Below are 13,039 nucleotides of genomic sequence, written 5' to 3' on the forward strand. Positions count from 1 at the left end.
GCCAGTGCAGCCTACAAGACGAGGCAGTAGTTTAACAGTAAATCATTAAAGGAATAGTTCACCCCAAAATAAAAATTCTCTCATTTTTTATTCATGTCATCCCAGGTGACTTTCTTTCTTCTGCAAAACCCAAATGAAAATATTCAGAGAAATATTTCAGCTCTGTAGTTCCATACAATGTAAGTGAATGGTGACCAGAACTTTGAAGCTCTAAAAAGGACATAAAGGCAGCATAAAAGGAATCCATGTCTTCAGAAATGCTATTATAGGTGTGGATGAGAAACGGATAAATATTCAAGTTGTTTTTTAATACAAATCTCAAACTTTGACCAGCTCCGACCAGTCTGTGACAATATGCACAAAAAAGGCGAATCACCAAAAAACAAAAAAAGAATAATGTGGAAGTGAAAGGGAGAGTGGAGATTTGCATATCAGTTTTTTTAAGGGCCTATAAGTCTATCACAGAGACAGGTGTGATTTATCAGGACATCTATTTCAATTTTCTGTCAGGGAAAAAAACAAACACATTTTATGAATGATATTCCATTTTTTTTATTAAATAATAAATTGCGTACACCAACTTTAGTAACCATGAAACCCATGTCCAATATGATTTTCAGAGAAAATATTCGAAGGCCCCGCATTTCCTGAAATTTCTTGAACTTCATAAAAATGAAGCTGCTGAAGGGAGTTAATGCATTTTTAGCATTTTCAGTAAGTTGAATTATAATACTTAAATAAAAATTATGATCATCTATCATATTTTAAATCATTTAAGTTGAGGCCCCCCTGGAAGTGTGCTCAAGCTCCCTATTGGGTCCCGACCCCCTGCTTGAGAACCACTGAACTAAATAATGTAGCATTACTTGTGTGTAACGAACCGCCTTGTCGTGACACACAAGCATGCGCACTGAATATTTATTATATGGCGTCATCTGGCGAATAAATGTGGTATTGCAAGTGAGAAATACATAAACAGGCATTTTATTTCATCCTCCAGGATGCACGCCGTTGGACGACACCCGCTCATTCAAGCGCTCTGATTCGTCCATTCACATGTCAATCTTCACGCCGGAACTACGATTGCAGCACCAATAGTGGCGCAAATATGGAGGACAAAATTAAAGATCTCAGCCGACCTCAGATGTATTTATTTGGTAAGCTAAAATAAACCCACATGTTGAATAATCATACGTGTGTGGTAAACGGTTAATTGCAACCATTTGACACGCCTTTACTGCATTATTTCCGCATTTAAAAGAGAATTGTGCAGGCAAATGCAGTCAGCCTCATGCCTTTGTAGCCTAAAACTAATGTTGTGGATGAGCTGAAATGTTGTTATTATTGTCTGCTTTCCTCAGTGAATGATTCATTTGTGCAGCATGTTTGATTTTGTATATTCAGATGGTTTTATCTAGAGTACAGTATTTCATGTCATTTATTTGAGAATGAAAGACTTTTCTTCTGTAGGTTGCTCGCTGAAAGCGGAGAAGAAAGAGCACAAAGTTGAGGTTGATGATGATGATGATGATGAGCATCAGCTGTCACTCAAAGCGGTGAGGAAGAGGATTTCATGAATTTGTCACTAAAGATAATCAGTTTCACAGCTGTCCAGTTCTGCATGGAACAGTTAAATAAATACTGCACAAGCAATATATGCAGAAGATGACAGGCGCTGTCATTAAGTATTTGAAGATTCTGTTGAAATATAATGGATCGTGTTCCATATTCAATTCTTTAACATATTAATATAATCTGGTCTAATCTATATTTTTCTATTCTTTAATTCTAGAGTTTAACCTTCTAACAGTGTTTTAAAATCTGATTTGTTCTAATATGTATTATTCTATTCTTCAGTTCTAGAGTGTAACGCTCTTTGAACTTTTTTTTTAGTTCTGTTCTATTCTGATCTAATCTGTATTATTCTGTTCTTAAGATGATTTTGCTCTTATTTAAGGAAATTGGTGCTTTTTTCACCAGTGGCATTCAACTGATCATAATGTATAGTCAGGACATTAATAATGGGAAAAATTACTATAATTTTTTTTTTTTTCAGAACTTCTTAAACTACTTCAAAAAGTTCTCATCAAAAAATCCTCCATGTGCAGCAATGACAGCTTTGCAGATTCTTGTAATTCTGTCTGTCAGTTTGTCCAGATACTCAGGAGACATTTCAGCCCACACTTCCTGTAGCACTTACCATAGATGTGACACTTCTCACGCACCTTACAGTCTAGCTGATCCCATAAAAGATCCATAACACTCTTTTCCAATTATCTGTTGTCCAATGTCTGTGTTTCTTTGACCACTCTAATCTTTTCTTTTTGCTTTTCTGTTTCAAAAGTGGCTTTTTCTTTGCAATTCTTCCCATAAGGCTGCACCCCTGAGTCTTCTCTTTACTGTTGTACATGAAACTGGTGTTGAGCGGGTAGAATTCAATGAAGCTGTCAGCTGAGGACATGTGAGGCGTCTATTTCTCAAACTAGAGACTCTGATGAACTTATCCTCTTGTTTAGTTGTACATCTGACCTTCAACATCTCTTTCTGTCCTTGTTAGAGCCAGTTATCATTTGCCTTTGAAGACTGTAGTTACACCTTTGTATGAAATCTTCAGTTTTTAGGCAATTTCAAGCATTGTATATCTTTCATTCCTCAAAACAATGATTGACTGACGAGTTTCTAGAGAAAGCTGTTTCTTTTTTTTGACATTTTTGACCTAATATTGACCTTAAGACATGCCAGTCTATTGCATACTGTGACAACTCAAAAACAAACACGAAGACAATGTTAAGCTTCATTTAACAAACCTAATAGATTTCAACTGTGTTTGATATAATGGCAAGTGATTTTCTAGTACAAAATGATCAATTTCAAATGATTACTCATGTATAAGGTGTTGGAGTGATGGCTGCTGCAAATGGAGTCTGTCTAGATTTGATCAAAAATGACTTTTTTCAAATAGTGACGGTGCTGTTTTACATCAGTAATGTCCTGACTATACTTTGTGATCAGTAGAATGACACTTTGGAGAATTAAACCAATTTCCTTCAGAAACGGCAAAATCTGTCCAGTGTATATGTTCATCTTCTAGTCTCAGTAATAACGTGTTATTTATTCTTAAAAGTATAGCAATGTGCGACATGAGCAGTATGGGTAATGTCTCAAAGATAAATAACAACAGATTACAATATTTAAAAAATAAGGACATTTCATAAAATTCACTTGTTTTATTCCACTGCCACCCTCCTGATTAATGCATCTCCAATATTAAGAACACATGTTTGATTCATTAATGCACGTTAGAAAACAGTTATCTTGTTCCTTTTTTAAATAATTGTGATTAAAGTAAGGCACTCACAATGGAAGTGAATGGTGTCTGTCAATAAACATTAAAATCCGGGATTACTATTACAGCATCGTGACCATCAAGTTGTAAAATTGGATATAACTAAAACCAAGAAGGTTAAAAGGTGATTTTATTACACTAATATCATGTGAACATGTATATTTTTTTTTATATCTTTTGGCTATACTTTTAGAACAGTAAGTATTTGTAAGTTTATGGATTGGCCCCTATTGACTTCCATTGTAAGTTACTGATGTAATCGTGATCGCTTTTTCAAGTGGGGATTTGAGCCTACCTGGTATTTAACCCATTTCTTTTAATATGGCACAGTTGAGCACATCCTAACAGTGTGCAAAAATGTCCATCCTAATCAATGGGCACTAAAAGCAGAAAGAAAAACAAACAGAGAAATTACAAGTCTTATTAAAAGCTTCATAATGCAGAAATTTTCAGTGGTGGTGGAAACAGAATCATAACAGCCATGTTAATCCAGACATTACAAGAAATTAAGTTTTGTTCTGGAGTCTGTTTGAAAGATACTCTTTACCAGTGGTCGACCAATATGTCTCAGAGGCCGAGAAATCGGCTGATATTCAGACTTTTTTTAATTATCGACATTATTAATTACTTGCATGTGAAGTGACTGAGAAACTAATGTAAATGACCAGTCATGGTTATTTTTGTTGTTACTTGCATCATGTTACTACAATAATAGTCCGGTGTGCAACACAGTCTCATTTAAACAGTCCACATATCAGAGCCCTGACAGACGTATTTGAGCTCATAATGTTTAATTACTCGCATGTTTCATTCTTCCTCTCTCTCCTCAACAGTTCCCTGTAACTTGTAACTGTCTTGTCTAATGACAAAAAGGCAAATATCAATAAAACTAATCTTGTATATACTGTCTGCTAATATGAGCGTATCTCTTTTAAACAGATGTAATAAACCAACCTCACACAACTTGAGCAGATCCAGCATCCTGTGTAGCGCTCATTTATTTACCTCTAAAGCATGTATTCTACCAGTCTCTCCTCAACAGTTCCCTGTCAATTTAAACAAACGTTTCTTATGATAAAAGGCACATATCAATAAAAGTTGTATTCTATACTATTTACAAATATGCAGATATCTCGTATAAACAGATGTAATTCACAAACCTCAAGAAAATCCAGTGTTTTCTTCCCATCGAGCGCTCATCTAATATCTTCCTCTGAAGCGCGTATTCGATCAGCCAGAATCAAAACATCAGGATCAAAAGTTTCTCTGATTCACAAATCATAATGGTCAGTGGTCACAACCCAAGCAGGCGATCCAGGCCGTTTAAACTGTCATGAGATTGATGCTCAAGCTGGATCCGCACGAACGCATCCAAAGTCTTTCTAGCAAGTCACATTCCACATTCGGTCATGTTTGGAACGCTCTCGGGAGGCTATTTCCAGTCATGACTGTGCAGCTCCTTTCTACTTGAATGGAGAAAGACAGAAATCTCCAAAATGGCTGGTCAAGATTACAATATGACAATGCTGGTATCATAAATGGTGCTTCTTTACCTCAGATTACACTAAAAACACAATTTTCCCAGCTTTTATAGCTAATGCACATGCACATTCTAGAGTTGATTGACAGGCAATGTCTGCACCTAAAAGGTGATTGGCTCTTTTACCTGTAAGGCGGAACTTCCTATCTACATTTGTTGACCATTGGCTGCCATTGGGCATTCTAATTTCCCCCATTCAATTTAGTCTCTGTTGCAACTTCAAAGTAAAAGCACTTCACATGCGCTATAAATAAATGTCTTACTATGTACTGTATGTACAATTGGTTTGATTCTGTATTTTTTAGTAAATGCGATTGTTAATGCACACATGCCATCCATGGTTGCTGGACTACTGTGTGTAGTGTTATTCCCTTCTTCCTAATATATGAACAATTTCTTAATGTGCAAATAAATCACAAAAATTTGATGACTAAACAGAAATCAGAATAAAGTGCTATCTACCATTTAAAATACAATATAATTTTTTAATTCCTTTTTACAAAGTTTTGTGTGAAAGTGAGTAAATATAGAGCTAAATACATTTACATTTATGCATTTGGCAGACGCTTTTATCCAAAGCGACTTACAGTGCACTTATTACAGGGACAATCCCCCCGGAGCAACCTGGAGTTAAGTGCCTTGCTCAAGGACACAGTGGTGGTGGCTGTGGGGATTGAACCAGCAATCTTCTCATTACCAGTTTACCAGTTATGTGGTTTAGACCACTACACCACCACTCCGAGTTTATTAAGAGTTTATTATTTTAATTGTTTATAAATGTTATGTTTATGTTATTTACAATATTAAATTGTGATATATCGGCATTGTATCGGCCTATCGCCCACCCTGCTCTCTGGATATCGGCATCAGCCATTAAAAAAACCATATCGGTCAACCACTACGCTTTACTCATCTCACTCACATAGAAAAAATGGATTATATAATCTTCAAAATGCATCAACACCATGGAAAAGACATGAAAAAGCTTTGGCAAATAAGGTAAATACATGCTTTAACAGCGTTCAGTATATTAATCAGCTGAAGTTGCGGACATGAGACCGGTATAACAACAGCACTGCAACAGCGCCACCTACTGTACAGGAGTGAAGTTGTTTTTAATTCCATTTTTTACGAACTCCATGTGAATAGACCTTCCGTCAAAGGTTCATCTTGCAAAATCGTCACTGATTTGGTGTGAACAGCCCTTAAAAGTCTTGCCTACTCACGCAGACATGCATATGGGAAAATGGCTCACAAAAATGTCAGTTTCACACGCATGCTAGCAACCCCATGGATGCACATATACTTAGTACTCAAATACTTAAATACTCGCGCATTAATGTCACTCGATGGATCATCATGTACTTGTGAAATCTATATATTTAATACTATACTTAAGAAAAACTGACCTGCATAGTCTGTAGTGGTAAAAAGTGACCCGCCACCCCCTCTCTTTATTGGCGCACACATAAATTAGAAAATTTGCGTGCATACGTGAAACTTGATGGATGCGCACATACTGTATTTCTAAATAACTTGCGCATATTTGCAACTCGATTGATGCACATATGCTACCAGTTATATACTCAGGCTTACATGTCATCACTGTGCATGCATATACCCTACAATTAATTGCCAATGGATGTGCACATGCATTTTTCATGTGTATGTGAAAAGTTTATGAACACTATAAAACACGTGCAAACTCGCTGCACTTATGTGATACTTAGACATGCAATTTTGATATTGAGGCTTATGAAACACTCTTGTTCAAAAGACAATTTCCAATATTGTAACAAAGTTTAAGATTGGGAAAGGAGGAGGCGGGAACCGGCTGAAAAGTCAAAATTATATTTAATAAGAACTTAAACAAAAAGACACACAACATAAACACACACATGGCAGCTGCATGTGGCTCTCTCTCTCTCTCCTGGACTGCCGCGTTCCGCTGCATTTATCCCTCTCCTCGGCTGATTGGCCCAATTGGGGGCCGGGCGTGCATAGTCACATCACCGACATCACGAGCTTCTCAGAATGGTGACTCCAAATGATCGTTCTTGCAGATCACATGGTTTGTAGTAAAATACGTGAACATTTTATTAAGTGTGCTTAATTTTAACTACCAGTTGAAATTTTTGTGGCGCACACATTAATGCATTTTAATTCAAACAAAAAATGTCGGAAATATGCAATTATTTGAGAAATTTTTTTTTTTTTATCTTAATACGTTGTTGTTATTTTTCAGTGTATGTTATTCTCAGTGTCCTTTTGTTCTCAGGTGTGTTTGGGTGCAGAGGCGGAGGATACATTTCACACTATAGAGATGGAAGGATTGACTTACGGTGGCAAAACAGCCAAAATCACTCTTGCTGTATTGAAACCATCCGTTCTGCCCTCTGTAAGTGTGCTAAATTTATAAAACGTTTCATCTGTTATACACATGTGCACCGAAAGAACACAATGCTCAAGTTTGGCTCTATGTGATTAGTTGTAGATGCCTATTCATGAATACAGTAAACATAGTTATTATCATTTTATTCTATTGCAATCTGTCCTATTAATAGTGAAATGACAGCAGGGCTCAACAATAAGGATCGTCCTTTGTCCTGGGACCAGTGTAAGAGAGTTTCGGCCCAGTTGACAGAGCTGCCACTTTCCTCTTGGCAGGCCCAGAACTGAGAGTTTCACAATCTTAGCTAAAAGAGTGAGCTGAAAACATTATGAAATTAGCTGAAATATTTAATAAACAACGTGCAAGGGGTGGGGAATGCGTAGAACTTTTATCAATGACCGATGTTGCAATTCTGTGGAGTTTTCTGCAGAGTTCTGTGTGTGCAGGTTCAGTCTGGGCCTTCATATTGGGCCGGTGCTGTCTTGTCACTAAATCTTACATTTGCTGATATTGTTAATGTGTTTTTATGCATTATAAACCCAAACATTTGGAGTTCTGTGATGTATTAAACATTCTGAATTCTGCTGGTTATATCACCAAGTTTATTGTATATTGACAAGGCTGTAGGTAGATTTTGGAAATGACACAAGGGGGAGATAACTCAGCTTTTAAGACATGGGAATTCAAAGAACTCAAAAGACATGGGATTCTTTATGAGTCACTGTCTGAAGCATGGGCTCAGGATGGAGTTCACCAAAATTATCATTTTGGTCAAAGGAGGGACAACACTCCCTTACGAAAAAAAAAAACTACATAGAAAAGGAAGTAACCACTAACAAAAGCCATCGGCCAGAATCAAAGTAATAAGCAGTCTGTTCCCCAGCCCACACACATCCACAACTCCGTGGTAATGGTACAGCCCACAGCACAACTTGCAAGAAGCAAAAATTTTAAAATAGAAAATTGGTGAAAAGCCATATATTAAAAAAAACTATTTCTTAATTCACAATTTAGAAAAGGTAAAATTGAAGAAAAGGAGATCCTTTGATTGAGAAACACTTGAAGGAAACATGGATTTCTTTTCATTTATTATTTACATTGAAAAGTAGCTTTTTAAAATAGGCTAAAAGGATGTGTTCAATAGCACATTGTCATATTAGCATATTTATGCTGTGGCACCAAAATTGTATTGAGAACTGTGAAATTTCACAAGTATTGGTACTGACTACCGAACTTTTGGTACCGTGACAACACTACACTGAACTAAGTATGTTTTAAGAAGAAACTGCCAATACTTGCATTACTTAAGTGAATTAATGTATATTATTTGTAAACAATAGGCTACATCATGCGCATATTATTTGGAGTCCTCCATCTGTGTTTTGCGATATTAACGTAAACGATTAAATTATTGTTAATTTCAGTGACGATCGATTATGAAAATTGACATCAGACCAAATGCGACGTGATAATAAGAGGCGAATCGCCGGTGAATGGCCCTCTTCCATAGAAAGCGAAGCGAATATCCGCCGTTAGCACATTCATGCCTTTACACGATATGGGGTGCTAACAAGCAATTTTACCCCGGTACGGTTGGTGGATCATCACATCTTTGAGCGGGTCTTCCCTCCGCCCATGACTTTGAGAAGAAGAGGTACTTGACAAGCAGATTGATGAAAAGAAAACTGATTTCGCTACAATCTGCAGAAGTGATGAAGAGTTTGTTGATTCGCTCAACAAGAAAGAAAACATTTGAGACACTTCACAAACTATTTCAGTTCACCTGCTGGACAAGTTGACTGGCTGTATTATCATGCGTACACAGTCTGAGGGAAGATTAGAAAGAATCAAGTGTAAAAAAATCATATTAACGGTTAAAACATGTTATCATTTGAAATAAAAAAGATTATATGCAAAGTCTTTCTAGCAAGTCAGTCCACTGTCGGCCATCTTTGGAATGCTCCCGGTAGACTATTTCCAGTCATGACAGTGCAGCTCCAATCTACTTGAATGGGGAAAGACCAAAATCTACTAAACAGTTGGACAAGATTACAATCAAAGAACATGCAGAGTGCAGTTAGCAAAGGGCAGTTACATTCTTCTGCTCAGAATAATACCTTGACGTTGATCTGGTCGCTGTATTTGGGTTTATACTGTAGAGTGATGCCTGTTATGGGGTTTTATGGTATTGTAAGAATGTGACTAATAAAAATTCCAGCTGTGTTGAGGCTGGTCAAGTTGTGATTGACAGATTGTTTTTGGAAGGGGCTGGGCCTTTGTTGCATCATCAGGACAGCGAGCACAAGCTCTCAATGACATCAACACATATTCGCCTCTGTTTTATATCAGCTATGGAAAATAGGACCATTTCCAAAGAACTAGTTTTAACCTTCTTAAAACTTTGTTCTTACACTGTCTTAAGGGGATAACGGTTTCGTCCATGCTTATAAAGCCTTTGATTCTTATGTGTGTGTGTGTGTGTGTGTGTGTGTGTGTGTTTTATTTTGACCCTGTCTTTAAGGTCTTTTTATTCCATATTCCTGAAATTAGAACGCTTCACTGGATATCTTACTCCAAAAGGAGTCGAGCAGTAATTAAACCTTAATTACAAAGTTTTGTCTCGATTGCTCATGAGACAATCAGCTCATCAATCAGCATTTGTGTTGAAACACAAATAATAAATCTGAGATGATTTTGGACGTGAGGGATTGCTCTTCATTCAGTGTAGTTAGATCAGTTTTATAGCTGTCAGTTAAAGCATTAACCAGACTATCGCGCCTTCATCTGTGTACTTATGGTTGCCATGTCCGGAAGTGTCGTTGCCTGGCGCAATGGAATGTTCATTCCTAATTTTTGGCTTATATTTTGTGAGTTGCGCAAGCTTGTTTTGATAGGCCTATGGCTAAACACAGACTCTGTCTCGTATGTGCTTGGTGTGGTGTGATCAGGATGGGTCCCAGTTGGGAAGTGATTCTGGGAAAAGATAATCTTGTTTGTAGGGTTAAATGCTTCATCATGTGGCATATCATGTTTGTGGTGGGCATCATTTGTCATCAGATTTTAGCTCTAAAGCAAAATTTAGAAACCATGCTGGGCAAGAGAGTGTTACTTAATAAATTAGATCATACGACTTCATTCTTGGTAAAGAATTCTTGCTGTTTTGACCATAGAAATAGCGACCTGGCCATGACATTTTCTTTTTTTAGTAGAAGCCAGAAAACAGGAATGGATGATAACAGCACCGCACAGTACAGGTCAGATTAATCAAATCATAAATCAGATATGCCCTTGATAAACTATGCATACAGTTTCTTAAAAAAAAAAAATCTAAAAACAAGAAAAAAAAAAGCATGACCATTGAGTATTTGAACTTGAGCTTTTAAAGAGATAGTTTACCCAAAAATGGGTAATCATCATTTAATCACACTTATGTAATCCCAGATGTATATGACTTTCTTTCTTCTGCAGAAAACACTTGAAGATTTTTAGAAGAATTTCTCAGCTCCTTTGGTCCATACAATGCAAGTGAATGGTGACCAAAAGGCATCATAATAGTAATCCATACAACACTTTTAATCCATATCTTCAGGAGTGATACGATTGGTGTTGGTGAGAAAAATATAAATATTCATGTCCTTTTTTTACTGAAAATCTACACTTTCACATTCAGCCACCTACTGGTTGGAGCTGGTCAAAGCTGGAGATTTGTAGTAAAAAAGGACTTAATATTGATCTGTTTCTCACTCACACCTATGATATTGCTTCAGAAGACACAGATTTAACCACTGGAGTCTTATGGATTACCTTTATGCTGTCTTTATGTCCTTTTTGGACTTTCTGAGTGCTAGTCACCATTCACTTGCATGGACCTACAGAGATGAGATATTCTTTAAAAATCTTCATTTGTGTTCTGCAGAAGAAAGAAAGTCATACACATCTGGGATGACATGAGGGTGCATATATTATGAGAACATTTTATGCAGAAACAAGTAATTCATAGTTTGATTGACCTAAAACATGTGAACACTGTGGATCTATCAAAATATTGCTTTGTTTGTTTGAGCATGCTAACCAGCCCAACACAGTAACATTGGTTCAACCAATGGCATAAATGTGGGGATGAACTATTTATTTACAGAAATCACACATTTCACCTTTAGTTGATAATTAATAGATTCACCACTCAGTTTGGATAGCAACACGTGTTTCTTCATGTTCCCTCTAGCTTAGTCTGGGAGGGTTCGAGGTCACACCTCCTGTGTCTTTTCGCCTTCAGTCAGGAGGGGGGCCAGTCCACATCAGCGGTCAGCATTTCGTCAGTGAGTACCTTTTGTCTTTTCTTGTTTGTTATTATGACCTAGGATACAGCCTCACAAAAAGGAGCTTTCCCAGAGTTCAGGAAGACCCAGTTTCCCTCGAGGCATCTCTTCTCTTCTCTTCTTGCGAGATGTAGGAGAGTGTTGGAGGGTGCGGTGGGGAATAACAAATTGGTTTCAACTGTCTGATTAAATATATTTTCTTTACCTTTTCTTTATTTTTCAAAATCTGTCCTGATTTTCTTAGTTATAAATATATCTATAGTTAATTTTTGTTGTTAAATTGGTGAGTGTGAGAATGGCGTCGCTCCCAGGTGAGCGTGCACCATCTCCTTCACTCCGCCATGGAATTAGGTGCATGCCGGAACAGGGAGTCACGGTTGAAAGTGTGCTGTTAGCGGTGGGAGAACAAATCGAATGTGAAAATATATCTTCGGCATCAAGGATGAACAAAGCGGTAGTGATTTTTCTAAAAGAGGAGCATTTTGTTGCGCAACTTATCGAAAGTGGTGTCGTGATTATTGGAGGTTTTTGTCCAATCTTTCCGTTGGCAACATTAACATCTAAGGTAATTATCTCGAATGTGCCGCCGTTTATCCCCGACGAAGTTATTGAGAGAGAACTCATTAGGTTCGGAAGAATCGCCAGCTCGATAAAAGCCATATCACTGGGTTGTAAAAGTTCAGAACTTATGTCATGTCATGTGTTATGTCATTTCAACGACAAGTTTTCATATTTTTAAAAGAGCCAACGCTGGATATATAGTTTCGTGTCGTGGATGAAGGTAAGTCGTTTATGATTTATGCTTCAACTGTTGGATTGAAATGTTTTGAATGTGGTGATGTTGGTCACAAACAGTTCGCTTGTCCTCATAAAGTCCAAGTGAACACTGAGGAGGATAATGTTGATAACGTAGAACTTGAAGAGAGTGAGTTGGCTGTAGAAAATACTCATATTGAACGAACTGAAAAAGTAACTGAACAGGCTATAGCTGAAGTACGTGAATGTGATGATGTAATTGAGGTTCAGGAAGTTGTGGTACAAGATGAAATTCAGTCTGTAGAAGTACAAGATATTAGTGATGAGAATGTTTTGAGTTCTGAGATTGCGAGCACAAGTGGAGTTGAGATGCTTATGTATGAGAAAATGCAGAATACTGTGGTAGGCCTACTAGAAGATGAATATAAAGCAGAAATGAGAGATGATGACACATTCTCTCAAATGTCAGGTGTTTATGAAACGTCTTCAAACAAATAGGAAAATGAGTCTGATGCACTGGGTGTTTTTTCTCTCCTGTCTTTTCCCTTTATTAATATAATGCAAATGAGAATAGGCTCTTTTAATATAAATGGAGTGAGAGATCATACTAAAAGGGCAGTATTATCAGAATTTGTATAAATTTGGAATATTGATATAGTAATGTTACAAGAGACTCATTCTGATAG

At 37.0% G+C, this 13,039-nt stretch overlaps 1 protein-coding gene across 2 annotated transcripts in view; it reads left to right on the plus strand.

Moving 5' to 3' along the window:
* Window positions 1–1,084: 1,084 nt before the first annotated feature.
* LOC127663005 (nucleophosmin-like) overlaps window positions 1,085–13,039 on the plus strand; it is a 56,345-nt gene continuing 44,390 nt past the window's right edge. For both annotated transcript variants that reach the window (XM_052154382.1, XM_052154383.1), the window contains exons 1-4: window positions 1,085–1,157; window positions 1,471–1,556; window positions 7,165–7,284; window positions 11,504–11,597. In XM_052154382.1, the coding sequence (XP_052010342.1) occupies window positions 1,109–1,157; window positions 1,471–1,556; window positions 7,165–7,284; window positions 11,504–11,597 (349 nt within the window). In that variant the 5' untranslated portion in view covers window positions 1,085–1,108. The remainder of the gene's footprint in view (window positions 1,158–1,470; window positions 1,557–7,164; window positions 7,285–11,503; window positions 11,598–13,039) is intronic.

Source organism: Xyrauchen texanus, chromosome 23, assembly GCF_025860055.1.
Source record: "Xyrauchen texanus isolate HMW12.3.18 chromosome 23, RBS_HiC_50CHRs, whole genome shotgun sequence".
Taxonomy (NCBI): Eukaryota; Metazoa; Chordata; class Actinopteri; order Cypriniformes; family Catostomidae; genus Xyrauchen; species Xyrauchen texanus.